A 26,828-nucleotide genomic window follows, 5' to 3' on the forward strand; every position below is an offset into this window, starting at 1 on the left:
TCTGAACTGCCTCCAACGCAAATATATCCTTCCTTAAATAAGGAGACCAAAACTGTACGCAGTACTCCAGGTGTGGTCTCACCAGCGCCCTGTACAGTTGTAGTAAGACTTCCCTACTTTTATACTCCAGCCCCCTTGCAATAAAGGCCAATATTCCATTTGCCTTCTTAATTACTTGCTGTACTTGTATGCTAACTTTGTGTTTCATGTACGAGGACACCCAGATCCCTCTGTACCGCAGCGTTCTGTAGTATCTCTCCAGTTAAATAATATTTTGCATTTTTCTTCCTACCAAAGTGGATAACCTCACATTTTCACCAAATTTTTGCCCACTCACTTAACCTGTCCAGATCCCTTTGCAGACTCCGTGTCCTCCTCACAACTTGCTTTGCTACTTATCTTTGTATAGTCAGCAAATTTGGCAATAGTACACTCAGTCCCTTCATCCAAGTCATTAATATAGATTGTAAATAGTTGAGGCCCCAGCACTGATCCCTGCAGCACCCCACAAGTTAGTTTGCCAACCAGAAAATGACCAGGGTGATATCTGTACACTGACTGGTGTCTCAGTCCCTCTCTCTCTAAGTTATCTGTACACGAATTTGAGTCTCTCAGTGAACTATCTGTACACTGACTACAAAAGCAAAATACTGTGGCTGTTGCAACTCAGTCGATCAAGCACCATCTGTGCAGAGAGAGAAACAGAGTTAACGTTTCAGGTCGATGACCTTTGGTCAGAACCTCGGGGGAGATATCCGTACACTGACTGGGGTTTCTGAAGTGAGATATTCCTGGTTATTGGGTTGGTGGTGGTTTTCGGGGAGGTGGGAGGGAGTTAACGGACATGCCTTGCACAGTGTTTGCCAGCCCAGCCCCATACACAGAGAGAGAAGCGCGAGTGGACCAGAATAGGAATGTGGACAACCGCTTTGTTGAACTTCTGTGGAGACGTACATAATCCATCAATATCAATTAATCCATTCATTCATTCTTGGCCAGACCCACTTCAGCTGTTTAAACATCTCCAAATCTCTCGCTCCATTAGCTCATTTTAATCCGGATCAGTCCAATTTAAACCATCCCCTTAAGTGCTTGCAAGCTATGACTTATTCATTCGCCTGTCTGGAAGACCGCCCAGGGCCACTTGTCCCGGTCCGACACGTGCAATCCCAATGAGCCGGTGCGAGATCAAGGTGGATGATTAATTGGGTCAAGTGGGTTGGACAACCTGGGGAGATCTGGCCTTGGGATCTCAGCCACTTCTGGTATGCGTTGGACGTCAGAGATAATATCTTATCCGAGGTAGGAAAAAGTTTCTGTTGGGCATATGCTTCCGAGACCATTTGAAACTTCTTACGAAGCTATGGCAAAAAAAAAAATCCCAGGTTATTTGCGTTACAAGCTCTTTAGCTTAACGATGGTCGGAATTTGCATTGGGGAAATCTTCACCCACCAGAGCTTTGAATGTTGGCGTTCACTCCCGATGTTACAGTAGGAAAGAATGCGTATCTGTCACATTCTCTGACTTAGAATCATAGAATGGTTACAGCACAGAAGGAGGCCATTCGGCCCGTCGAGCCCGTGCCAACTCTCTGCAAGACCACTTCAGCGAGTCCCACTCCCCGCCCTTTCCCCATAGCCCTGCAAATGTCTTTACTTCAGATACTTATCTAATTCCCTTTTGAAAGTTGTGATTGAATCTGCCTCCACCACCCTTTCAGGCAGAACATTCCAGATTCTAACCACTCGCTGAGTAAAAAGTTTTTCCTCATGTCGCCTTTGGTTTTTCTGCCAATCACCTTAAATCTGTGTCCTCTGGTTCTCGACCCTTCGCCAATGGGAACAGTTTCTCTCTATTTACTCTGTCCAGAACCCTCATGATTTTGAACACCTCCATCAAATCTCCTCTCAATCTTTTCTACTCTAAGGAGAACAACCCCAGCTTCTCCAGTCTATCCACGTAACTGAAGTCCCTCATCCCTGGAATCATTCTCGTAAATCTTTTCTGCACCCTCTCTCTAAGGCCTTCACATCCTTCCTAAAGTGTGGTGCCCAGAAATGGACACCGTACTCCAGTTGGGGCAGAACCAGTGTTTTATAAAAGTTCATCATAACTTCCTTGCTTTTGTATTCTATACGTCTATTTATGAAGCCCAGTATCCTGTAAGCCTTTTGAACTGCTTTCTCAACCTGCCCTGCCATCTTCAATGATTTGTGCATATATACCCCCAGGTCTCTCACCCACCCCCTTTAGGATTGTCCTATTAGTTTATCTGTCCTCTCATTCTTTCTACCAAAATGTATCACTTCACACTTTTCTGTGTTAAATTTCATCTGCCACGTGTCTGCCCATTTTTACCAGCCTGTCTGTCTTCCTGAAATCTATCCCTATGCTCCTCACTGTTTGCAATACTTCCAAGTTTTGTGTCATCTGCAAATTTTGAAATTGTGCCCTGTACACCCACGTCCAAGTCATTAATATATATCAAGAAAAGCAGTGGTCCTCGTACCTTGGGGAACACCACTGTGTACCTTCCTCCAGTCCAGTACCTTCCTCTGTTTCCTGTCACTTAGCCAATTCTGTATCCATGCTGCCACTGTTAGTTTTATTCCATGGGCTTCAACTTTGCTGGCAAGCCTATTATGTAGCATTGGAAATCCATGTACACTATGTCAATCGCATTGCCCTCAAAGAACTCAATCAAATTAGTTAAACATGATTTGCCTTTAACAAATCCGTGCTGGCTTTCCTTAATTAATCCACATCTATCCAAGTGACTGTTGTCCCTGATTACTGTTTCTAAAAGTTTCCTCACTACCAAGGTCAAACTGACCGGCCTGTAGTTGCTGGGTTTATCTTTACACCCTGGTGTACAAGAGTTTGGACCAAAAACAAATTTGACTGTAAATTAACAAAAGTTCAACTAAAACTTAACAAATCAAATTAAAATTTGGTTTTCCGGGTTGACGACGCACTCCAGGCCCCGCGGTGCCCACCGGTCGCGGAAATACTCAAGCGTACACCATGGTGTAACATTTACAATTCTCCAGTCCTCTGGCACCACCCCCGTATCTAAGGAGGATTGGAATATTATGACCAGTACCTCCGCGATTTCCTTCCCTCAATTCCCTCAGCATCCTAGGATGCATCCCATCCGCTCCTTGTGATTTATCTACTTTAAGTACAGACAGCCTTTCTAATACCTCCTTTTTATCAATTTTTATCCACTCGAGTGTCTCCTCTACCTCCTCCTTCACCATGTCTATGGCAGCATCCTCTTCCTTGGTGAAGGCAGATGCAAAGTGCTCGCTTAGTACCTCAGCCACATCCTCTGCCTCCATGCATAGGTCTCCTTTTTGGTCCCTAGTCATAGAATCATAGAAATTTACAGCACAGAAGGAGGCCATTCAGTCCACCTTGTCTGTGCCGGCCAACACACAGCTCTCCACCCTAATCCCACTTCCCAGCTCTAGATCCGTAGCCCTCTAGGTTACGGCACTTCAAGTGCATATCCAAGTACTTTTTAAATGTGACGAGGGTTCCTGCCTCTACCACCCTTTCAGGCTGTGAGTTCCAGACCCCACCACCCTCTGGGTGAAAGAAATTCCCCTCAAATCCCCTCTAAACCTCCGACCAATTACTTTAAATCTATGCCCCCTGGTTATTGACCCTTCTGCTAAGGGAAATAGGTCCTTCCTATCCACTCTATCTAGGCCCCTCATAATTTTATACACCTCAATTAAATCTCCCCTCAGCCTCCTCTGTTCCAAAGAAAACAACCCCAGCCTGTCCAGTCTTTCCTCATAGCTAGAATTCCCCAGCCCAGGGAATATCCTGGTAAATCTCCTCTGTACCCTCTCTAGTGCAATCACACCCTTCCTGTAATGTGGTGACCAGAACTGCATGCAGTACTCTAGCTGCGGCCTAACTAGTGTTTAATACTAATGATCGGCCCCAGCCCTCTTACTACCCTTTTATTATTTACGTGCCTATAGAAGACTTTTGGGTTACCTTTTATGTTGGCTGCCATTCTATTCTCACCCTCTGAGACAATGATTGAAGACCTACAGCAGGTGACTTGAGTATGCAGAGGAGCGAGCCGGGTCGGACTCTGAGAGCTTCCCTTAACTGTTAAAAGATCTTGTCTGGAGTTGGAGACTATATACCCCCCAGCCCACCCTCCGCCTGTACCCCCTACAAAGGGTACAAGTGCAGGCTGGGCTGGAGGGTAAGGGATAGGGGGGGAGAGAGAGACACCCCTAGGGTGTGGCTAGTAGGAGGAGAGGGTTGCTGAGGAGGTTGGGAGTGGTTGGTGGGGAGGATGATGATGGGTTTGTGGGGAGGGAGTCTCTCGTTCCGTCTGTCCCAGCCCCAGTGTTTGTTCTGTTATGGAGTCCGTGCCCTTTTAGCCAGGTAATCTCTCTCTTCTATACCCTCCCCGACCCTAGGTTTATTGAGCCCCTGTCTCTCTCGCTCTCTCCCAAGCCATCGACAGAAAGTACCACTGCAGCCTGGGGATGGACAGTCTGACAGAGACGCCTAGCTGTATCATCTGGGGTAAGTGACTGAGTTTGGGCCTGTTCTCCTTCTTCTTCTTAGGCAGTCCCTCGGAACCGAGGATGAGTTGCTTCCACACTAAAAATGAGTTCTCAGGTGACTGATGAGTCCAATGCGGGACCTACAGTCTCTGTCACAGGTGGGGCAGACGGTGGTTGAAGGGGCGGGTGGGTGGGGTGCTTGGGTTGACGTGCGCTCCTCCCGCTGTTTGCGCTTGACTTCCGCTTGCTCCCGGCGAAGGGACTCGAGGTGTTCGGCGCCTTCCTGGATGCTTCTCCTCTTTGTGTGGTCTTGGGCCAGGGATTCCTAGGTATCGGTGGGGATGTTGCACTTTTTCAAGGAGGCTTTGAGGGTGTCCTTGAAGGGTTTCCTCTGCCCACCTGGGGCACTCTTGCTGTGTAGGAGCTCCGAGTAGAGCGCTTGTTTCGGGAGTCTCGTATCGGGCATGCGGACGATGAGGCCCGCCCATCGGAGCTGATTGAGCGTGGTCAAAGCTTCGATGCTGGGGATGCTGGCCTGAGCGAGAACACTGACTTTGGTGTGCCTATTCTGCCAATGGATTTGCAGGATCTTGTGGAGGCAGCGTTGGTGGTACTTCTCCAGTGCTTTGAGGGATCAGACTGGCCCTCGACCGTTAAATTGACGATACAGAGCTAGGTTGGACAGTAAGTTGTGAGGAGGATGCAAAGAGGCTACAAAGGGATATAGAAGTTAAGCGAGCAGACAAGAACGTGGCAGATGTGGAGAAATGTGCAGTTATCCACTTTGATGAGAAGAATAGAAAAGCAGAATATTTTTTAAAGTGAAAGACTAGTAAATGTGTGATTCAGAGGGTTTTGGATGTCCTTGTACATGAATCACCATTGACCAGAAACTTAACTGGACCAGCCACATAAATACTGTGGCAACAAGAGCAGGTCAAAGGCTGGGTATTCTGCGGCGAGTGTCTCACCTCCTGACTCCCCAAAGCCTTTCCACCATCTACAAGGAACAAGTCAGGAGTGTGATGGAATACTCTCCACTTACCTGGATGAGTGCAGCTCCAACAACACTCAAGAAGCTCGACACCATCCAGGGCAAACCAGCCCACTTGATCGGCATCCCACCACCACCTTAAACATTCACTCCCTCCACCACTGGCGCACCGTGGCTGCAGTGTGTACCATCTACACGAAGCACTGCAGCAACTCACCAAGGCTTCTTCGGCAGCACCTCCCAAACCTGCGACCTCTTCCACCTAGAAGGACAAGGGCAGCAGGCGCATGGGAACACCACCACCTCCAAGTTCCCCTCCCAGTCACACACCATCCTGGCTTGGAAGTATATCGCCGATCCTTCATCGTCGCTGGGTCAAAATCCTGGAACTCCCTCCCTAACAGCACTGTGGGAGTACCTTCACCACACAGACTGCAGCGCTTCAAGAAGGTGGCTCACCACCACCTTCTCAAGGGGCAATTAGGGATGGGCAATAAATGCTGGCCTTGCCAGCGACGCCCATGTCCCATAAATTTTTTTTGAAAAAATCACAGTTAACATGCAGCTACAGCAAGCAATTGGGAAAGTAAATGGTATGTTAGCCCTTATTGCAAAGGGATTGGAGTATAAGAGTAAAGAAGTCTTCCTGCAAATATATAGGGTGTTGGTGAGAGAGACCTGGAGTACTGTGTACAGTTTTGGTCTCCTTACCTAAGGAAGGATATACTTGCCATCGAGGGAATGCAACGAAGGTTCACCAGACTGATTCCTGGGATGGGGGGGATTGTCCTATGAGGAGAGGTTGAGTAGACTAGGCCGATATTCCCTAGAGTTTAGAAGAATGAGAGGTGATCTCATTGAAAGATCAGAGGCTTGACAGGGTAGATGCTGGGAGGATGTTTCCCCTGGCTGGGGGGGTTCTAGAACCAGGGGTCACAGTCTCAGAATACGGGGTCGGCCATTTAGGACTGAGATGAGGAGGAATGTCTTCACTCAGAAGGTGGTGAATCTTTGGAATTCTCTACCCCAGAGAGCTGTGGAGGCTCAGTCGTTGAGTATATTCAAGATGGAGATCGATAGATTTTTGGATGCTAAGGGATATGGGGATAGTGCAGGAAAGATGAGGTAGAGGATCAGCCATGATCTTATTGAATGGCGGGGCAGGCTGGAGGGGCCGAATGGCCCACTCCTGCTCCTAATCTTGACGTTCTGTTCTAGGAAGCGAGCACAATCGGTCCTGCTGCACATCGGGAGCCAAAGCAATGTGGTGCAAGCTGTTGGAATTGTCTACCCGTTTGTGGTGAGGAGGGGACTGGTTTGTGGGTAAAATGCTTCTTCGAATCTCCTTCCCAGCAAGAAAGAACCAAACATCTTGCATTTATACAGTGCATCTCAAGCTCAAGTCCTGCATAAGGGATTAGTGTGTAAAGTTAAGGCACATGGGATTGGGGGCAAGGTATTGACTTGGATAGAGAACTGGTTGGCAGACAGAAAGCAAAGAGTTGGAATAAACGGGTCTTTTTCCGAGTGGCAGGCAGTGACTAGTGGGGTACCGCAGGGATCGGTCCTTCGACCCCAGCTATTCACAATATATATTAATGATCTAGACGAGGGAACTAGATGTAATATCTCCAAGTTTGCCGACGACACAAAGCTGGGTGGGTGTGTGTGCTGTGAGGAGGATGCTCAGAAACTCCAGTATGATTTGGACAGGTTGGGTGATTGGACAGAAGCATGGCAGATGCAATATAACGTGGATAAATACGAGGTTATCCACTTTGGTGTCAAAAACAGGAAGGCAGATTATTATCTGAATGGCAATAGAAGGGGAAGTGCAACGAGGCCTGGGTGTCCTTGTGCACCAGTCGCTGAAGGTAAGCATGCAGGTGCAGCAGGCGGTTAAGAAGGCAAATGGTATGTTGGCCTTCGTAGCGAGAGGATTCGAGTACAGGAACAAGGATGTCTTGCTGCAGTTGTACAGGGCCTTGGTGAGGCCACATCTTGAGTATTGTGTGCAGTTTTGGTCGCCTTATCTGAGGAAGGATGTTCTTGCCATGGAGGGAGTGCAGCGAAGATTCACCAGGCTGATACCTGGGATGGCAGGAATGACGTATGAGGAGAGATTGGGTCGATTGGGCTTATACTCGCTGGAGTTTAGAAGAATGAGAGGGGATCTCATTGCAACTTAGAAAATTCTAACAGGACTAGACAGACTAGATGCAGGAAGGATGTTCCCGATGGTGGGGGAGTCCAGAACCAGGGGTCACAGTCTAAAGATAAGGGGTAAGCCATTTAGGACTGAAATGAGGAATTGCTTCACCCAGAGAGTGGTGAACCTGTGGAATTCTCTACCACAGAAGGCAGTAGAGGCCAATTCATTAAATATATTCAAGAAGGAGTTAGATATATTTCTTAAGGCTAAAGGGATATGGAGAGAAGACAGGGACAGGGTACTGAATTTGGATGATCAGCCATGATCTGATTGAATAGTGGAGCAGGCTCGAGGGGCCGAATGGCCTACTCCTGCTCCTATCTTCTATGTAAGATGACTTTTAGTGCTTTACAGCCAATTTATTTTTAATTTGTTCCTGGAATGTGGGCGTCGCTGGCAATGCCAGCGTTTCTAATGAAGTACTTTTTTTTGTTGAAGTGCATCCTTTTTGAAATGTAGGAAACGCGGCAGCCAATTTTTACACAGCAAGATCCCACAAACAGCAATGTGACGATGATCAGATAATGTGTTTTAGATGCTGGTTGAGGGATTAATATTGGCCCCAGGACACCAGGGAGAACTCCCCAGCTCTTATTGGAAATAGTGGCCGTGGGATCTTTAAGTCCGACCCGAGAGGGCCCTCTGTTTAACGTCTCATCCTGAAAGACGGAACCTCCGACAGTGCGGTTGTCCCTCAGTACTGCCCCCTCTGACAGTGTGGCACTCCCGCAGTACTGCCCCTCTGACAGTGCGGTACTCCCTCAGTACTGCCCCTCTGACAGTGCGGTACTCCCTCAGTACTGCCCCTCTGACAGTGCGGTACTCCCTCAGTACTACCCCATCCAATAGTGCAGCGCTCCCTCAGTACTGCCCCTCCGACAGTGCGGCGCTCCCTCAGTACTGCCCCTCCGACAGTGCGGTGCTCCCTCAGTACTGCCCCTCTGACAGGGCAGCGCTCCTTCAGTACTACCCCATCCAATAGTGGAGCACTCCCTCAGTACTGCCTCCTCCGACAGTGCAGCGCTCCCTCAGTACTGCCCCCTCCAACCGCGCAGTGCTCCCTCAGTACTGACCCTCCGCCAATGCAGCGCTCCGACAGTGCAGTGCTCCCTCAGTACTGCCCCTGACAGGGCAGCGCTCCCTCAGTAATGCCCCTCCGACAGTGCGGTTCTCCCTCAGTACTACCCCATCCAACAGTATGGCACTCCCTCAGTACTGGCACTAGGGGATGTGTCAGTCTGGATTATGGGCCTCTCATCTCTGAAGTGAAGGCTCAAACCCACAGAGAGAGAGAGGAACCCAATGGGTTGGCATGTGCTTGATGGTTGTGGCGGTGGGTTCTGGCTTTGTCTAACGGGCAGTGCTCCTGTTGACCTACTGTTGTATAGGGCCTTGGTGAGACCACACCTGGAGTATTGTGTTCAGTTTTGGTCTCCTTACCTAAGAAAGGATATTCTTGCCTTGGAGGGATTGCAACGAAGGTTCACCAGACTGATTCCTGGGATGAGGGGAATTCTCCTCTGAGGAGTGATTGAGTGGACCAGGGCTATATTCCCTAGAGTTTAGAAGAATGAGAGGTGATTTCATTTGAAAAACACTCAATTCTTACAGGGCTTGACAGGGTAGATGCTGAGGATGTTTCCCCTGACTGGCAAGTCTAGAACCAGGGGGTCACAGTCTCCCAATAAGGGGTCGGCCAGTTAGGACTTGGACGAGGAGAAATTTCACCCTCGTAATTTCTCCTGTCTCAGCCTCTAAGGGACCAACGTTTACTTTTGCTGCTCTCTTCCTTTTTACATACTTGTAGAAGCTCTTCCAATCTGTTTTTACATTTCTTGCTAGTTTTCTCTCATTCTATTTTTTCCCTTTTTATGAATTTTTTGGTCATCCTTTGCTGGTTTCTGAAACACTCCCAATCCTCAGGCTTATTACTATTCTTTGCAACATTATAAGCTTCTTTCAATCTAATGCTATCCTTAACTTAGATTTAGATTTCCTTCCCTTAGATTTAGATTTCCTTCCCTAAAGGACATTAGTGAGCCAGATGGGTTTTTACGACAATCCAGTAGTCTCATGGTTGCCTTTACTGATACCAGCTTTTTATTCCAGATTTACTTAATAAATTAATTTAAATTCCCCAGCTGCCGTGGTGGGATTTGAACTCTTGTCTCTGGATCATTAGTTCGGGCCTCTGATTACTAGTCCAGTAACATTACCACTATGCTACTGTACCCTGACTTTATTATAAAAGCAAAATGCTGCAGGTGCTGGTAATCTGAAATAAAAACATAGAATGCTGGAAACACTCAGCAGGTCCGGCAGCATCTGTGGAGAGAGAAACAGAGTTAACGTTTCGGGTCGATGACCTTTCGTCAGAACTGAAAAAGTTGGAGATGGAACGGAGGTGTTCTGCAAAGCGGTCACCCAATCAGTCGGTAAGGGTGACCCCGAGCTTCCGGGGATGGACATATGAGGAGAGGTTGAGTAGATTGGGACTCTAATCATTGGAGTTCAGAAGAATGAGAGGCAATCTTATTGAAACATATAAGATTGTGAAGGGGTTGGATCGGGTGGATGCGGGGAGGATGTTCCCGATGATGGGTGAAACTAGAACTAGGGGGCATAGTCTTAGAATAAGGGGCTGCTCTTTCAAAACTGAGATGAGGAGGAACTACTTCACTCAGAGGGTGGTAGGTCCATGGAATATGCTGCCCCAAAAAGCTGTAGAAGCTACATCATTACATAAATTTAAAACAGAAATAGACAGTTTCCTAGAAGTAAAGGGAATTAAGGGTTACGGGGAGCGGGCAGGAATTTGGACATGAGTCTAGGTTCAGATCAGTCATGGCCCTGTGGGTAGCGGAGCGGGCCCAGGGGCCGTGTACCTGATCCTGCTCCTATTTCGTGTGTCTAATTCGGTTAGATTCAGGAGATGGTTCTGTGATAGTGGATTGGCGGTTAGGATCAGATCAGCCATGATCTTATTGAATGGCGGAGCAGGCTCGAGGGGCCGATTGGCCGACTCCTGCTCCTATTTCTTATGTTCGTATGTTCCGGTTGCCTGTCACTTTAATTCTCCGCTCCACTCCCACTCTGATCTCTCTGTCCTCGGCCTCTTACACTGTTCCAATGAAGCTCGAGGAACAGCACCTCATCTTTCGATTAGGCACTTTACAGCCTTCCGGACTCTACATCGAGTTCAACAATTTCAGACTATAACCTGTGCCCCTATCATTTTTTAAGCTTTTCTCTCTCTCTCTCTCTCTCTCTCTCTCTCTCATGGCAGCTGTCGATCATTCTGCCATTTACACTTCATCTTTTGTTTCTTAACTTGTCCCGTCACCATCTCCTTTTGCCTTGCACCATCATCCCCTTTGTCTCTTAATCTCTCCTGCCTTCCAGCCTATCACAGACCTTCCCTTTTGTTCTTTCCTCCCCTCCCCCCTCTCCCAGCCCCGGCACTTGCTTAAAACCTGTTCCATCTCCAGCTTTTTCCAGTCCTGACAAAGGGTCATCGACCTGAAACGTTAACTGTTTCTCTCTCCACAGATGCTGCCTGACCTGCTGAGTGTTTCCAGCATTTTCTGTTTTTATCCCCTATTTATTATGTTCTTATGACCTTTGCCCCCCTCCTCAGGTTGCGAGCTAAACACTCAACAGAAGACCTTCACGCTCGAGATCGAGGATGACCTGTTGGAGCACCAGCTGGTGATTGGCACGGTAACAATCCAATGCACCAATCAACCTGGGAGCGAGGGGGTTGTTGGCTGAAGGTCGTTTGATGGCAAATGGGTCACACTCTGACCAAGACCCTCTGGGGCCCAGAGTCTAATCCAGCCTCGCACAGAAGGAGAGGAAGGGCTCCTCTCGGCGGAACAATAGAAGCAGGCAGGTAGTGCAGGAGACCCCTGTGGCCATCCCCCTTTCAACCAGGTATACCGCTTTGGATACTGTTGAGCGGGATGACTTACCAGAGGAAGGCAGCAGCAGCCAACTTCCTGGCACTGGGGGTGCTCCTGCTGCCCAGGAAGGGAGGAAAAAGAGTGGGAGAGCAATAGTGGTAGGGGATTCTATAGTAAGGGGAACAGATAGGTGTTTCTGTGGCCGTAGACGTGAATCCAGGATGGTTTGTTGCCTCCCTGGTGCCAGGGTCAAGGATGTCACTGAGCGGCTGCAGGGCATTCTGGAGGGGGAGGGCGAACAGCCAGAGGTCGTGGTCCACATTGGTACCAACGACATAGGTAAAAAGAGGGATGAGGTCCTGCAGCAAGAATTTAGGGAGCTAGGTAGAAGATTAAAGAGCAGGACCTCAAAGGTTGTAATCTCTGGATTACGCCACGTGCTAGTAAGTATAGGAATAGGAAGATAGAACAGATGAATGCGTGGCTAAAGGGATGGTGCAGGAGGGAGGGCTTTAGTTTCCTGGATCACTGGGTCTGCTTCTGGGAAAAGTGGGACTTGTACAAGTCGGACGGTTTACACCTGAACCAGAGGGGGACCAATATCCTTGTGGGGAGGTTTGCTAGCACTGTTGGGGGGGGGGGGGTTTAAACTAACTTGGCAGGGGGATGGGATACAGAGTGGAGCTATAGTAGGGGGTGAATTACAGCCAAATACGGAGGAGCTGGGAAGGCAGAGCAAATATGTGAAGGCAAAAGGGAGTATGGCAAGGCTGGAAGGCATTTATTTTAATGCAAGGAGTCTTGCAAATAAGGTGGATGAACTGAAGTTGTTGTTGAACACATGGGAGTACGATATTGTTGCTATCACGGAGACATGGTTGAGGGAGGGTCAGGACTGGCAGCTCAATATTCCGGGGTATAGAATCTTCAGGTGAGACAGAGGGGGGTGTAAAAGGGGAGGGGGTGTTGCAATATTAATTAAAGAGTCAATTACTGCTGTAAGGAGGGATGATATATTAGCGGGTTCCTCTAATGAGGCCATATGGGTAGAACTTAAAAATGAAAAGGGGGCAAGCACTTTGCTGGGAGTGTACTATAGGCCCCCAAACAGTCAGGGGGAGATAGAGGAACAGATATGTAGGCAAATCTCAGAAGTGTGAAAATAATAGGGTAATAATAGTGGGGGATTTCAACTTCCCCAATATTAATTGGGATAGTCAGAGTGTGAAAGGCTTAGAGGGTGCAGAATTCTTAGTGCATCCAGGAGAGCTTTTTGAGCCAGCGTGTAGAAAGCCCTGCAAGAGGGGGCGGTACTGGACCTAATTCTAGGGAATGTAGCCGGGCAAGTGGTGGAAGTGTCAGTAGGAGAGCATTTTGGCGACCGTGACCATAATTCGGTGAGATTTAAGGTGGTCATGGAAAAAGACAAAGACGGCCCGGAAATAAGGGTTCTAAATTGGGGGAAGGCCGATTTTAATATGATAAGGCAGGATCTGGCCAAAGTGGACTGGGAGCAGCTACTTATAGGAAAATCCACATCAAAGTAGTGGGAGACTTTCAGAAGGGAAATAGAGAGAGTACAACGCCAACATGTTCCCGTAAAGGTCAAGGGTGGTACCAACAAGCAAAGGGAACCTTGGATGACAAGGGATATACAAAAATGCATTAGGAAAAAAAGGAGGGGCTTTTGGCAGTTACTAAAGACAGAGGAAGCCCTAGAGGAGTATAAAAAGTGCAGGGGCATACTTAAAAAAGAAATTAGGAGAGCGAGGAGGGGCCATGAAATAACACTGGCGAGCAAAATAAAGGAAAATCCTAAGATGTTTTATAAGTATATTAAGGGCAAGAGGATAACCAGGGAAAGGGTAGGGCCCATTAGGGACCAAAGTGGCAATCTGTGTGTAGAGCCAGATGATGTAGGCGGGGTTTTAAATGAATTTTTTGCATCTGTGTTCACTATGGAGAAAGACGATGCAGACATAGAAATCGGGCAAGGGGACTGTGATATACTTGAACATATTAGCATCGAGAGGGAGGAGGTACTAGCGGTTTTAGCAAGCCAAAAAGTGGATAAATCCCCAGGCCCGGACGAGATGTATCCCAGGCTGCGCTGTGAGGCAAAGGAGGAGATTGCAGGGGCTCTGACACTAATTTTCAGAACCTCTCTGGCCACAGGGGATGTACCAGAGGACTGGAGAACAGCTAACGTAGCACCATTATTCAAGAAGGGTAGCAGGGATAAACCAGGGAATTACAGGCCAGTGAGCCTAACATCTGTGGTAGGGAAATTATTGGAAAAAATTCTGAGGGACAAAATGAGTCTCCACTTGGAGAGGCAAGGATTAATCGGGAATAGTCAGCATAGCTTTGTCAAGGGTAAATCATGTCTGACCAATCTGATTGAATTTTTCGAGGGGGTGACAAGGTGTGTGGATGAGGGAAATGCTGTGGATGTGGTATACATGGACTTCAGTAAGGCTTTTGACAAAGTCCCGCATAGGAGACTGGTCAAGAAGGTAAGAGCCCATGGGATCCAGGGTGCCTTGGCACGTTGGATCCTAAACTGGCTGAGTGGCAGGAGGCAGAGGGTGATGGTGGAAGGTTGCTTTTGTGACTGGAAGCCTGTGTCCAGTGGGGTACCGCAGGGATCGGTGCTGGGTCCCTTGCTGTTTGTGATCTACATAAATGATTTGGATGAGAATGTAAAAGGTATGATCAGTAAGTTCGCAGATGACACGAAAATTGGTGGGGTGGTAAATTGCGAGGAGGAAAGCCTCAGGCTACAGGACGATATAAACGGGTTGGTCAGATGGGCGGAAAAGTGGCAAATGGAATTTAACCCTGAAAAGTGCGAGGTGATGCATTTTGGATGGACAAATAAGGCAAGGGAATACACAATGAGTGGTAGGACCCTAGGAAGTACAGAGGGTCAGAGGGACCTTGGTGTACATGTACATAGATCCCTGAAGGCAGCGGAACAGGTAGATAAGGTGGTTAAAAAGGCATATGGGATATTTGCCTTCATTAGCAGAGGCATAGAATATAAGAGCAGGGAGGTTATGATGGAGCTGTACAAAACGCTGGTGAGGCCACAGCTGGAGTACTGTGTGCAGTTCTGGTCGCCTCACTATAGGAAGGATGTGATTGCTTTGGAGAGGGTGCAGAGAAGATTCACCAGGATGTTACCTGGGATGGAGCGCCTCAGCTATGAAGAGGGACTGGACAGGCTGGGGTTGTTTTCCTTGGAGCAAAGAAGGCTGAGGGGGGACCTGATTGAGGTGTACAAAATAATGAGGGGCATAGATAGGGTAGATAAAGAGGAACTTTTCCCCTCAGTAGGGGGGTCAATAACAAGGGGGCATAGATTCAGGGTAAGGGGCAGGAGATTTAGAGGGGATGTGAGGAGGAACTTTTTCACCCAGAGGGTGGTTGGAATGTGGAACTCAATGCCTAAAAGGGTGGTAGAGGCAGGAACCCTCACAAGATTCAAGAAGCATTTGGATGAGCACTTGAAATGCCATTGCATACAAGGCTACGGACCAAATGCTGGAAAATGGGATTAGACTGGACAGGGATGGATGGGCGGCGCAGACACGATGGGCCGAAGGGCCTCTTTCTGTGCTGTAAAACTCTATGACTCTATGATGGGGGACGCGGGGTCAGACATTGACCTGTCACCCTCTGGCAGCTAGGGTCAAATCCAGCCTCGGACAGAGGAGATGAAGGTGTCCTCTCGAGCAGGGCAGTGGGATTGGTATGGGGCTGATACAGGGCTATGGGGAGAGATCGGGGAAGTGAGATTGATACAGGGCTATGGGGAGAGAGTGGGATTGGTACAGGGTTATAGGGAGAGAGTGGGATTGGTACAGGGTTATAGGGAGAGCGACAGTAGGATTGGTACATGGCTATGGGGAGAGAGTGGGATTGGTGTGGGGGGGGGACTGGGGAAGTGGGATTGATACAGGGCTATGGGGAGAGAGCAGAGCAGTGGGATTGGTACAGGGCTATGGGGGTGGGGGGAGATCAGGGAAGTGGGATATATCCAGGGCTATGGGGAGAGACTGGGGAAGTGGGATTGGTACAGGGCTATGGGGAGAGTGGGATTGGTACAGGGCTATGGGGAGAGTGGGATTGGTACAGGGCTATGGGGAGAGTGGGATTGGTACAGGGCTATGGGGAGAGTGGGATTGGTACAGGGCTATGGGGAGAGAGTGGGATTGGTACAGGGCTATGGGGAGAGAGTGGGATTGGTACAGGGCTATGGGGAGTGAGTGGGATTGGTACAGGGCTATGGGGAGAGAGTGGGATTGGTACAGGGCTATGGGGAGTGAGTGAGATTGGTACAGGCCTATGGGGAGAGAGTGCGATTGGTACAGGGCGATGGGGAGTGAGTGAGATTGGTACAGGGCTATTGGGAGAGAGTGGGATTGGTACAGGGCTATGGGGAGAGAGTGGGATTGGTACAGGGCTATGGGGAGAGAGTGGGATTGGTACAGGGCTATGGGGAGAGAGTGGGATTGGTACAGGGCTATGGGGAGTGAGTGAGATTGGTACAGGCCTATGGGGAGAGAGTGCAATTGGTACAGGGCGATGGGGAGTGAGTGAGATTGGTACAGGGCTATTGGGAGAGAGTGGGATTGGTACAGGGCTATGGGGAGAGTGGGATTGGTACAGGGCTATGGGGAGAGAGTGAGATTGGTACAGGGCTATGGGGAGGGTGGGATTGGTACAGGGCTATGGGGAGTGAGTGAGATTGGTACAGGGCTATGGGGAGTGAGTGAGATTGGTACAGAGCTGTGGGGAGTGAGTGAGATTGGTACAGGGCTATGGGGAGAGTGGGATTGGTACAGGGCTATGGGGAGTGAGTGAGATTGGTACAGAGCTGTGGGGAGTGAGTGAGATTGGTACAGGGCTATGGGGAGTGAGTGGGATTGGTACAGGGCTATGGGGAGTGAGTGGGATTGGTACAGGGCTATGGGGAGTGAGTGGGATTGGTACAGGGCTATGGGGAGTGAGTGAGATTGGTACAGGGCTATGGGGAGAGAGCAGAGCAGAGCAGTGGGATTGGTACAGGGCTATGGGGAGTGAGTGGGATTGGTTCAGAGCTGTGGGGCATGAGTGAGATTGGTACAGGGCTATGGGGAGTGAGTGAGATTGGTACAGGGCTGTGGGGGGAAAGAGACCTGTGAAGGAATATACTATATAAGGATCTTTACCTTTTATAAATTCTTTAAAGCATGACAAACTGGGTTTTGAAATTTAAAAACCTAACTGTGAAATAGCTATGAAAGAATTCTGGCTATTGAGATAAGATGGTTGTTGACCCTGAATAAATAACCTTATTGAAACAGAAGGTTAAAGGCTCCCAACAGGCTGACTTTTGGGAACAAAAACAATGGTTCACCCTGGATAAGGTGTTTTAATTTAAACTTCGTAAAGATGGCACATAAGATAAGGAACACCTGCCCTTCACACTTTTTATATGGTTAACCCAGAACACCTGGAGAAAGACAAAATTCAGGAATATTACAAGCTGATGTAGCAGTAAGAATTGCAGAGGTCAGCAGAAAGATGAATAGGGATAATTAACTTGCATCAGCAGAAAACCTTAAAGGAAATACAACTGGAAAAGGGTATAAATATTGAAATTTCAAATGGGATATCAGAGTCGCTTTATTCTCGGCTACAGAGGCGGCTCTGTGGTCTTCAACTCTTTGTACCTTGGGGATCAAAGGTATTTGATATTGGTGGATATCCTGTATAGGAAACTTTAAGAACTGTAATACTGTAGTGAAGTTAAGATTTAAAAGTAAGATTCTCTGTTTAAAAAGATCATTTTTTCTCTTTTTAGAACTGTTAACGTTGCGATAGACTGATTCACCAACTGTAAATTGCATGTTGGTTCTTTTAATAAATATCTATTTTTAGAATTGTCTCCAGTCTTTATCAATAACTCGTGAACTCAATCTCTGTACACTCTTTGGTGAAGAGTTATAGAATTCTGAAGGAGTTCTCCGGACCCTCAATATCTGGGACGTTACAGTCTAGCTAAACTTATTAAAAGCACTATCTGAAGGATGGTAACATTCTCGGGTTGTTCCTTTCCTTTAGGGAGAGATAGCCCAGACCTTTAGACCCAATTAAGTGTCTTTAGGATTTGGCTACCTCAAACTTCAGTTGAAAGTGAACGTCTGAGAAATACGCCTGATCCGGAATAGCCCCAAAGGGGCTAGGACTAGTAAATATCCCTTCAGACCGGGGAAATGGGATTGATACAAGGCTATGGGGAGAGAATGGGATAGTCTGATTGGTACAAGGCTATGGGGAGAGTGTGGGGCAGTGGGATTGGTACAAGGCTATGGGGAGAGAGTGGGGCAGTGGGACTGGTACAGGGCTATGGGGAGAGAGTGGGATTGGTACAGGGTTATGGGGAGAGAGTGGAACTGGGATTGGTGCAGGGCTATGGGGAGAGAGTGGAACAGTGGGATTGGCGCAGGGCTATGGGGAGAGAACAGGGTAGTGGGATTGGTACAGGGCTATAGGGAGAGAACAGGGTAGTGGGATTGGTACAGGGTTACGGGGAGAGAGCGGGACAGTGGGATTGGTACAGGGCTATGGCGTGAGTGAGGGATTGGTACAGGGCTATGGTGAGAGAATGGGGTAGTGGGATTGGTACAGGGCTATGGGGAGTGTGGGATTGGTACAGGGTTACGGGGAGAGAGCGGGACAGTGGGATTGGTACAGGGTTATGGAAGAGAGCATGGCAGTGGGATTGGTACAGGGCTATGGGGAGAGTGTGGGATTGGTACAGGGTTACGGGGAGAGAGCGGGACAGTGGGATTGGTACAGGGTTATGGAAGAGAGCGGGACAGTGGGATTAGTGTGGGATTGCTATAGCAAATAGCTGGCATGGACACAATGGGCTGAATGGCCTCCTGTGCGCTCTAACTGACTCAACCTTATTTGGTGGATGTCGGACTCTGCCTATAGGGCAGTTAGAACCACGGAGCGTGCAGACAAGGGTGAACTGTTCTCTTTCTCCTTCCCCAGGTGTGTCTGGGAGCCGATTCCAAGGATGAGTTGAACATCGTGACTCTCAGCTCCAAAAACTCCAGCGGGAACAAGCCGATCCCGATTGCCTGTCTCCAGCGCTCCGTGTTGCCCATGGTCAGTGACTGTCCCAGAGACACCGGCCTTCCTGTGTGGCACATCGCAAAGTCTCTCTGGAGACTTCAAACCGATGGAATAGCTTGTGTGACCTTTCATCCTTTGGGACTTGTGGTCAAATCCAGCCCCTCAGACAGGCGGGGGGGGGCGGTGTGTGAAGGTTTTTTCTCTCTGATAAGGGACTGAGTCAGACACTATCATCAGAACATAAGATTAGGAGCAGGAGTCGGCCATTCGGTCCCTCGAGCCTGCTCCACCATTCAATGAGATCATGGCTGATCTTCCTCATCTCCACCTTTCTGCACTATCCCCATATCCCTCGATTCCCTTAATATCAAAAAACCTATTGATCTGTGTCTTGAATATACTCAACGACTGAGCCTCCACAGCCCTCTGGGGTAGAGAATTCCAAAGATTCACCACCCTCCGAGTGAAGACATTTCTCCTCATCTCAGTCCTCAGTGGCCGACCTCTTATTCTGAGACTGTGAGCCCTGGTTCTAGACTCCCCAGCCAGGGGAAACATCCTCCCTGCATCTGCCCTGTCAAGCCTCTGATCTTTCAATGAGCTCACCTCTTATTCTAAACTACAGCGAATGTAGGCCTATTTTAGAATCATGCGGTGGAAAAATTTGGTGTCGCCCCTTTCACCCGTGTGAAATTGAGAGGTAGCGCCCCAAGCAGGAGGTGGGGCACTACTGGAAGCGCTCCACCTCCTTCCTGGGGCGCTGCAACTGAATATCACATAGAAACATAGAAGATAGGAGCAGGAGTAGGCCATTCGGCACCTCGAGCCTGTTCTGCCATTTAATGAGATCATGGCTGATCATTCAAATTCAGTTCCCTGTCCCTGCCTTCTCCCCATACCCCTTGATCCCTTTAGCCTAAGAAATATATCCAACTCCTTCTTGAATATATTTAATGAACTTGCCTCCACCGCCTTCTGTGGTAGAGAATTCCACAGGTTCACCACTCTCTGGGTGAAGAAATTCCTCCTCATTTCAGTCCTATATGACTTACCTCTTATCCTTAGACTGTGACCCCTGGTTCTGGACTCCCCCACCATCGGGAATATCCTTCCTGCATCTAGTCTGCCTAGTCCTGTTAGAATTTTATAAGTTTCAATGAGATCCCCTCTCATTCTTCTAAACTCCAGCGAGTATAAGCCCAATCGACCCAATCTCTCCTCATACGTCATTCCTGCCATCCCAGGTATCAGTCTGGTGAATCTTCGCTGCACTCCCTCCATGGCAAGAACATCCTTCCTCAGATAAGGCGACCAAAACTGCACACAATACTCAAGGTGTGGTCTGACCAAGGCCCTGTACAGCTGCAGCAAGACATCCTTGCTCCTGTACTCGAACCCTCTCGCTACGAAGGCCAACATACCATTTGCCTTCTTAACCGCCTGCTGCACCTGCATGCTTACCTTCAGCGACTGGTGCACAAGGACATATCGTCTGCCGATGCTGAATTTCGCGGGAGGCATTAGCGGCGCCGTGCCTGGGCGCTAGAGGATTTGCGCCCCCTGGGGGCGTTAACGAGAGGCGCAGATCAACCCAATTTTTTCCCCCCCATAGAATGGTTACAGCACAGAAGGAGGCCATTCGGCCCATCGAGCCCGTGCCGGCTCTCTGCAAGACCACTTCAGCGAGTCCCACTCCCCGCCCTTTCCCCGTAACCCTGCACATTTCTTTACTTCAGGTACTTCTCCAACTCCCTTTTGAAAGCGGTGATTGAATCTGCCTCCACCACCCTCTCAGGCAGTGCGTTCCAGATCCTAACCACTCGCTGCATAAAAAAAGTTTTTCCTCGTGTCGCCTTTGGTTCTTCTGCCAATCATCTTAAATCTGTGTCCTCTGGTTCTCGACCCTTCCGCCAATGGGAACAGTTTCTCTCTATCTACTCTGTCCAGACCCCTCATGATTTTGAACACCTCCATCAAATCTCCTCTCAGCCTTCTCTGCTCCAAGGAGAAGCACCCCAGCTTCTCCACGTGACTGAAGTCCCTCATTCCTGGAATCAATCCTGTTAATCTATTCTGCACCCTCTCTAAGGCCTTCCCATCCTTCATAAAGTGCGGTGCCCAGAATTGGACACAATACTCCAGTTGGGGCTGAACCAGTGTTTTATACAGGTTCATCATCATGTCCACACTTTTACTCAGTCTCTCCTCATAGGACAACCCCCTCATCCCAGGAATCAGTCTAGTGAACCTTCGTTACACCTCCTGTAAGGCAAGTATATCCTTCCTTAGGTAAGGAGACCAATACTGTACACAGTACTCCAGGTGTGGTCTCACCCGAGCCCGAAACCTTTAACCCTCTGGATCTTGGTGTCAATCCAGCCCAGGCAGAGGTTGATGAAGGTTTCCCCTCACACTCTCTCTCTCTCTCTCTGCCTTTAAGCCTCCCATCATGTGAAAGGAATATGACAATGCCTTTTTTCCAAATTTTGCTATGTTATAATTTAATATGAAATTGGACCGTAGATGAGAGTGACTGGATGTTGATTTTTTGGGAAATAGAAAATATCACACCAGCAATCGAGGGAGCTGTTCAGGTCAGAATTACAGCGGAGCAGTGTAAAGGGAGCTTTACTCTGTATCTAACCCGTGCTGTACCTGCCCTGGGAGTGTTTGATGGGACAGTGTAAAGGGAGCTTTACTCTGTATCTAACCCGTGCTGTACCTGCCCTGGGTGTGTTTGATGGGACAGTGTAGAGGGAGCTTTCCTCTGTATCTAACCCATGCTGTACCTGCCCTGGGAGTGTGTGATGGGACAGTGTAGAGGGAGCTTTACTCTGTATCTAACCCGTACTGTACCTGCCCTGGGAGTGTTTGATGGGACAGTGTAGAGGGAGCTTTACTCTGTACCTAACCCGTGCTGTACCTGCCCTGGGAGTGTTTGATGGGACAGTGTCGAGGGAGCTTTACTCTGTATCTAACCTGTACTGTACCTGCCCTGGGAGTGATTGGGACAGTGTAGAGGGAGATTTACTCTGTATCTAACCTGTGCTTTGGGGGAGGGATGAGATGGCTGGGCATAGGAGATGGATTGGATGGTTCATGAAGAATGGAGTGTTTCCCAGCGTATGGGGTCTGTGTGGCTGCCATGCTGGTGTTTAGATGTTGTCTCTCCCTCTGTTCCAGGTGAGTATTGATGGAATAGACTGCACTCCCCCCGTTACATTCAACCTCCTGGCTGGCTCCGGCCCTGTTTACATCAGCGGCCAGTACCTGTACCGTAAGTATCTCTTACTGGGGCACTTTCCCCTTCCACCACCCAATCCAGCTAGACAGGGGAACGGTAGCGCAGTGGTTATGTTACTGGACTAGTAATCCAGAGGCCTGGATTAATGATCCGGAGACATCATGTACACGAGTTCAAATCCCACCAAGGCAGCTGGGAAATTTAAATTCAGTTAATTAAATAAATCTGGAACAAAAAGCTCATGTCGGTAATGGTGACCATGAAGCGATCAGATATTTGTAAAAACCCATCTGGTTCACTAATGTCCCTTTAGGGAAGGACATCTGCTGTCCCTACCCGGTCTGGCCTACATGTGAGTCCAGACCCATAGCAACGTGATTGACTCTTCAGTGCCCTCTGGCCCAGAGAGTCACTCAGTTGCACCAAACCGCTACAAAGATGTATCATGGCGGCGACACACCTCCATCGTCTCGAGTACAATTAGGGATGGGCAATAAATGCCCATCTCATGAATGAATTTAAAACAAAAAAGACAATTCCCGTCACTACTGGGTGGGTGAGAGTTTTGTAGGGAAGTTCTAGAACTAGAAAAGGTCATTGGATCAATCGCGAGTTCTCTCCGTATCCCTCACTCCACCTCCCCACCTTCTCCCCAACCCCACCTTCTCCCCATATCGCTCACTCCCGCCTCCCCACCTTCTCCCCAACCCCATCTTCTCATATCGCTCACTCCCGCCTCCCCACCTTCTCCCCAACCCCACCTTCTCATATCGCTCACTCCTGCCTCCCCACCTTCTCCCCAACCCCACCTTCTCCCCATATCGCTCACTCCCGCCTCCCCACCTTCTCCCCAACCCCACCTTCTTCCCATATCGCTCACTCCCGCCTCCCCACCTTCTCCCCAACCCCATCTTCTCATATCGCTCACTCCCGCCTCCCCACCTTCTCCCCAACCCCACCTTCTTCCCATATCGTTCACTCCCGCCTCCCCACCTTCTCCCCAACCCCACCTCCTTCCCATATCGCTCACTCCCGCCTCCCCACCTTCTCCCCAACCCCACCTTCTCCCCATATCGCTCACTGCCACCTTCTCCACAACCCCACCTTCTCCCCATATCGCTCACTCCACCTCCCCACCTTCTCCCCAACCCCACCTTCCCCCCCCCATATCGCTCACTCCCGCCTCCCCACCTTCTCCCCAACCCCACCTTCTCCCCATATCGCTCACTGCCACCTTCTCCACAACCCCACCTTCTCCCCATATCGCTCACTCCACCTCCCCACCTTCTCCCCAACCCCACCTTCCCCCCCCCATATCGCTCACTCCACCTCCCCACCTTCTCCCCAACCCCACCTTCCCCCCCCATATCGCTCACTCCCGCCTCCCCACCTTCTCCCCAACCCCACCTTCTCCCCATATCGCTCACTCCCACCTCCCCACCTTCTCCCCAACCCCACCTTCTCCCCATATCGCTCACTCCCACCTCCCCACCTTCTTCCCAACCCCACCTTCTTCCCATATCGCTCAATCCACCTCCCCACCTTCTCCACAACCCCACCTTCTCATATCGCTCACTCCCGCCTCCCCACCTTCTCCCCATATCGCTCACTGCCACCTTCTCCACAACCCCACCTTCTCCCCATATCGCTCACTCCACCTCCCCACCTTCTCCCCAACCCCACCTTCCCCCCCCATATCGCTCACTCCCGCCTCCCCACCTTCTCCCCAACCCCACCACCTTCCCATATCGCTCAATCCACCTCCCCACCTTCTCCACAACCCCACCTTCTCATATCGCTCACTCCACCTCCCCACCTTCTCCCCAACCCCACCTTCTCCCCATATCGCTCACTCCTTCTCCCCAACCCCACCTTCTCCCCATATCGCTCACTCCACCTCCCCACCTTCTCCCCAACCCCACCTTCTCCCCATATCGCTCTCTCCACCTCCCCACCTTCTCCACAACCCCACTTTCTCCCATATCGCTCACTCCCGCCTCCCCACCTTCTCCCCAACCCCACCTTCTCCCCATATCGCTCACTCCACCTCCCCACCTTCTCCCCAACCCCACCTTCTCCCCATATCGCTCACTCCCACCTTCTCCCCAACCCCACCTTCTCCCCGTATCGCTCACTCCCGCCTCCCCACCTCCTCCCCAACCCCACCTTCTCCCCATATCACTCACTCCCACCTTCTCCCCAACCCCACCTTCTCCCCATATCGCTCACTCCACCTCCCCACCTTCTCCCCAACCCCACCTTCCCCCCATATCCCTCACTCCCGCCTCCCCACCTTCTCCCCAACCCCACCTTCTCCCCATATCGCTCACTCCACCTCCCCACCTTCTCCCCAACCCCATATCGCTCACTCCACCTCCCCACCTTCTCCCCATATCGCTCACTCCCGCCTCCCCACCTTCTCCCCAACCCCACCTTCCCCCTCCCCCCCCATATCGCTCACTCCCGCCTCCCCACCTTCTCCCCAACCCCACCTTCTCCCCATATCGCTCACTCCACCTCCCCACCTTCTTCCCCCCCCCCACCCCACCTTCCCCCCCCCCATATCCCTCACTCCCGCCTCCCCACCTTCTCCCCAACCCCACCTTCTCCCCGTATCGCTCAATCCCGCCTTCTCCCCAACCCCGCCTTCTCCCCAACCCCACCTTCTCCCCATATCGCTCACTCCACCTCCCCACCTTCTCACCATATCGCTCACTCCCGCCTCCCCACCTTCTCCCCATATCGCTCACTCCACCTCCCCACCTTCTCCCCAACCCCATATCGCTCACTCCCGCCTCCCCAACCCCACCTTCTCCCCATATCGCTCACTCCCACCTCCCCACCCTCTCACCATATCGCTCTCTCCCGCCTCCCCACCTTCTCCCCAACCCCACCTTCTCCCCATATCGCTCAATCCTGCCTTCTCCCCAATCCCACCTTCTCCCCAACCCCGCCTTCTCCCCATATCGCTCAATCCCACCTTCTCCCCAACCCCACCTTCTCCCCCATATCGCTCACTCCCGCCTTCTCCCCAACCCCACCTTCTCCCCATATCGCTCACTCCACCTCCCCACCTTCTCCCCAACCCCACCTTCCCCCCCATATCCCTCACTCCCGCCTCCCCACCTTCTCCCCAACCCCACCTTCTCCCCATATCGCTCACTCCACCTCCCCACCTTCTCCCCAACCCCACCTTCCCCCGCCATATCCCTCACTCCCGCCTCCCCACCTCTCCCCAACCCCACCTTCTCCCCATATCGCTCACTCCCGCCTCCCCACCTTCTCCCCAACCCCACCTTCTCCCCATATCCCTCACTCCCGCCTCCCCACCTTCTCCCCAACCCCACCTTCTCCCCATATCCCTCACTCCCGCCTCCCCACCTTCTCCCCAACCCCACCTTCTCCCCATATCGCTCACTCCCGCCTCCCCACCTTCTCCCCAACCCACCTTCTCCCCATATCGCTCACTCCACCTCCCCACCTTCTCCCCAACCCCATATCGCTCACTCCCGCCTCCCCAACCCCACCTTCTCCCCATATCGCTCACTCCCACCTCCCCACCCTCTCACCATATCGCTCTCTCCCGCCTCCCCACCTTCTCCCCAACCCCACCTTCTCCCCATATCGCTCACTCCACCTCCCCACCTTCTCCCCAACCCCATATCGCTCACTCCCGCCTCCCCAACCCCACCTTCTCCCCATATCGCTCACTCCCACCTCCCCACCCTCTCACCATATCGCTCTCTCCCGCCTCCCCACCTTCTCCCCAACCCCACCTTCTCCCCATATCGCTCAATCCCGCCTTCTCCCCAATCCCGCCTTCTCCCCAACCCCGCCTTCTCCCCATATCGCTCAATCCCACCTTCTCCCCCATATCGCTCAATCCCACCTTCTCCCCAACCCCACCTTCTCACCATATCCCTCATCCCCCCCCACCTTTTTTTATCTCCTCACCATTCCCCTCAGCCCCCACCTCCTCACCATTCCCCTCAACCCCCACCTCCTCACCATTCCCCTCAACCCCCACCTCCTCACCATTCCCCTCAACCCCCACCTCCTCACCATTCCCCTCAACCCCCACCTCCTCACCATTCCCCTCAACCCCCACCTCCTCACCATTCCCCTCATATCCCTTTGAGTGCATTAGACTCTGCCAACTCAATATTGGAAGTGTTGCTCCTTTTCCGGGACCTGGTTGCTGGAGTTTTGACGGGTATTTATCTTCACTTTCAGTAGTAGAACACTCCGATCTGGAATCCGGGGCTGAAGAGAACTGAAGCCAAGGAAATGGTGGCGGATTAACAGCCCACTCCCCCCAGCCCTCGATAATATCCATCTGATGATGCTGGCTCCTTGAGACAGGGCGATTGCTGATGATCACGAGGTCCATGTGTGAGCTGGGTGGTGGCGTATTTGAGCTGCTCTTGGTGTATCGAGGACAGGAGTGTTTGGTCCCTACATGGACATCCCGTGTCAGCTTTAATTTAAATGACTATACAATAAAATATTCCATTGGCGATTGGTTGTGCTCTGTGAATCGGCCAAGACCGTTCGATGGCCTGGTCTGTGTCGGCTATGGCTCAGTGGTTTTGGCTCTCACCTCCTCAGTCAGAAGGTCGTGGGTTTGAGGCCATAATCCAGCCCTCACTCCACAAAGCAGTACTGAGGAGCGCTGCACTGTTGGAGATCCGGTACTGAGGGAGCGCTGCACTGTTGGAGATCCGGTACTGAGGGAGCGCTGCACTGTTGGAGATCCGGTACTGAGAGAGCGCTGCACTGTTGGAGATCCGGTACTGAGAGAGC

The 26,828-nt window shown here is 50.6% G+C and overlaps 1 protein-coding gene across 2 annotated transcripts; it reads left to right on the top strand.

The window, feature by feature from the left end:
- Window positions 1–1,103: 1,103 nt before the first annotated feature.
- On the top strand, window positions 1,104–26,542 carry LOC147118357 (nucleoplasmin-like). 2 transcript variants are annotated; one of them, XM_085983714.1, is made up of 6 exons: window positions 1,104–1,302; window positions 4,450–4,558; window positions 11,383–11,465; window positions 18,698–18,814; window positions 21,965–22,058; window positions 26,259–26,542. In XM_085983714.1, the coding sequence occupies exons 2-6, from the start codon at window positions 4,519–4,521 to the stop codon at window positions 26,300–26,302; spliced, it is 378 nt and encodes a 125-aa protein (XP_085839840.1). In that variant the 5' UTR covers window positions 1,104–1,302; window positions 4,450–4,518; the 3' UTR covers window positions 26,303–26,542. The 2 variants fall into 2 exon arrangements, with proteins under 2 accessions (XP_085839840.1, XP_085839841.1); XM_085983715.1 differs by having other exon boundaries at window positions 26,262–26,542.
- Window positions 26,543–26,828: the final 286 nt, after the last annotated feature.

The sequence above is a fragment of the Somniosus microcephalus genome, chromosome 4 (assembly GCF_052327205.1).
Source record: "Somniosus microcephalus isolate GS21.2 chromosome 4, FLI_Smic_1.0, whole genome shotgun sequence".
Lineage (NCBI taxonomy): Eukaryota > Metazoa > Chordata > Chondrichthyes > Squaliformes > Somniosidae > Somniosus > Somniosus microcephalus.

Coding starts and splice junctions, on each gene's coding strand:
- LOC147118357 (XM_085983714.1), top strand. CDS start 4,519: ATGGACAGTCTGACAGAGACGCCTAGCTGTATCATCTGGG. Junction 18,815..21,964: donor AGCGCTCCGTGTTGCCCATG/GTCAGTGACTGT, acceptor CCTCTGTTCCAG/GTGAGTATTGATGGAATAGA. Junction 22,059..26,258: donor CAGCGGCCAGTACCTGTACC/GTAAGTATCTCT, acceptor CTTCACTTTCAG/TAGTAGAACACTCCGATCTG.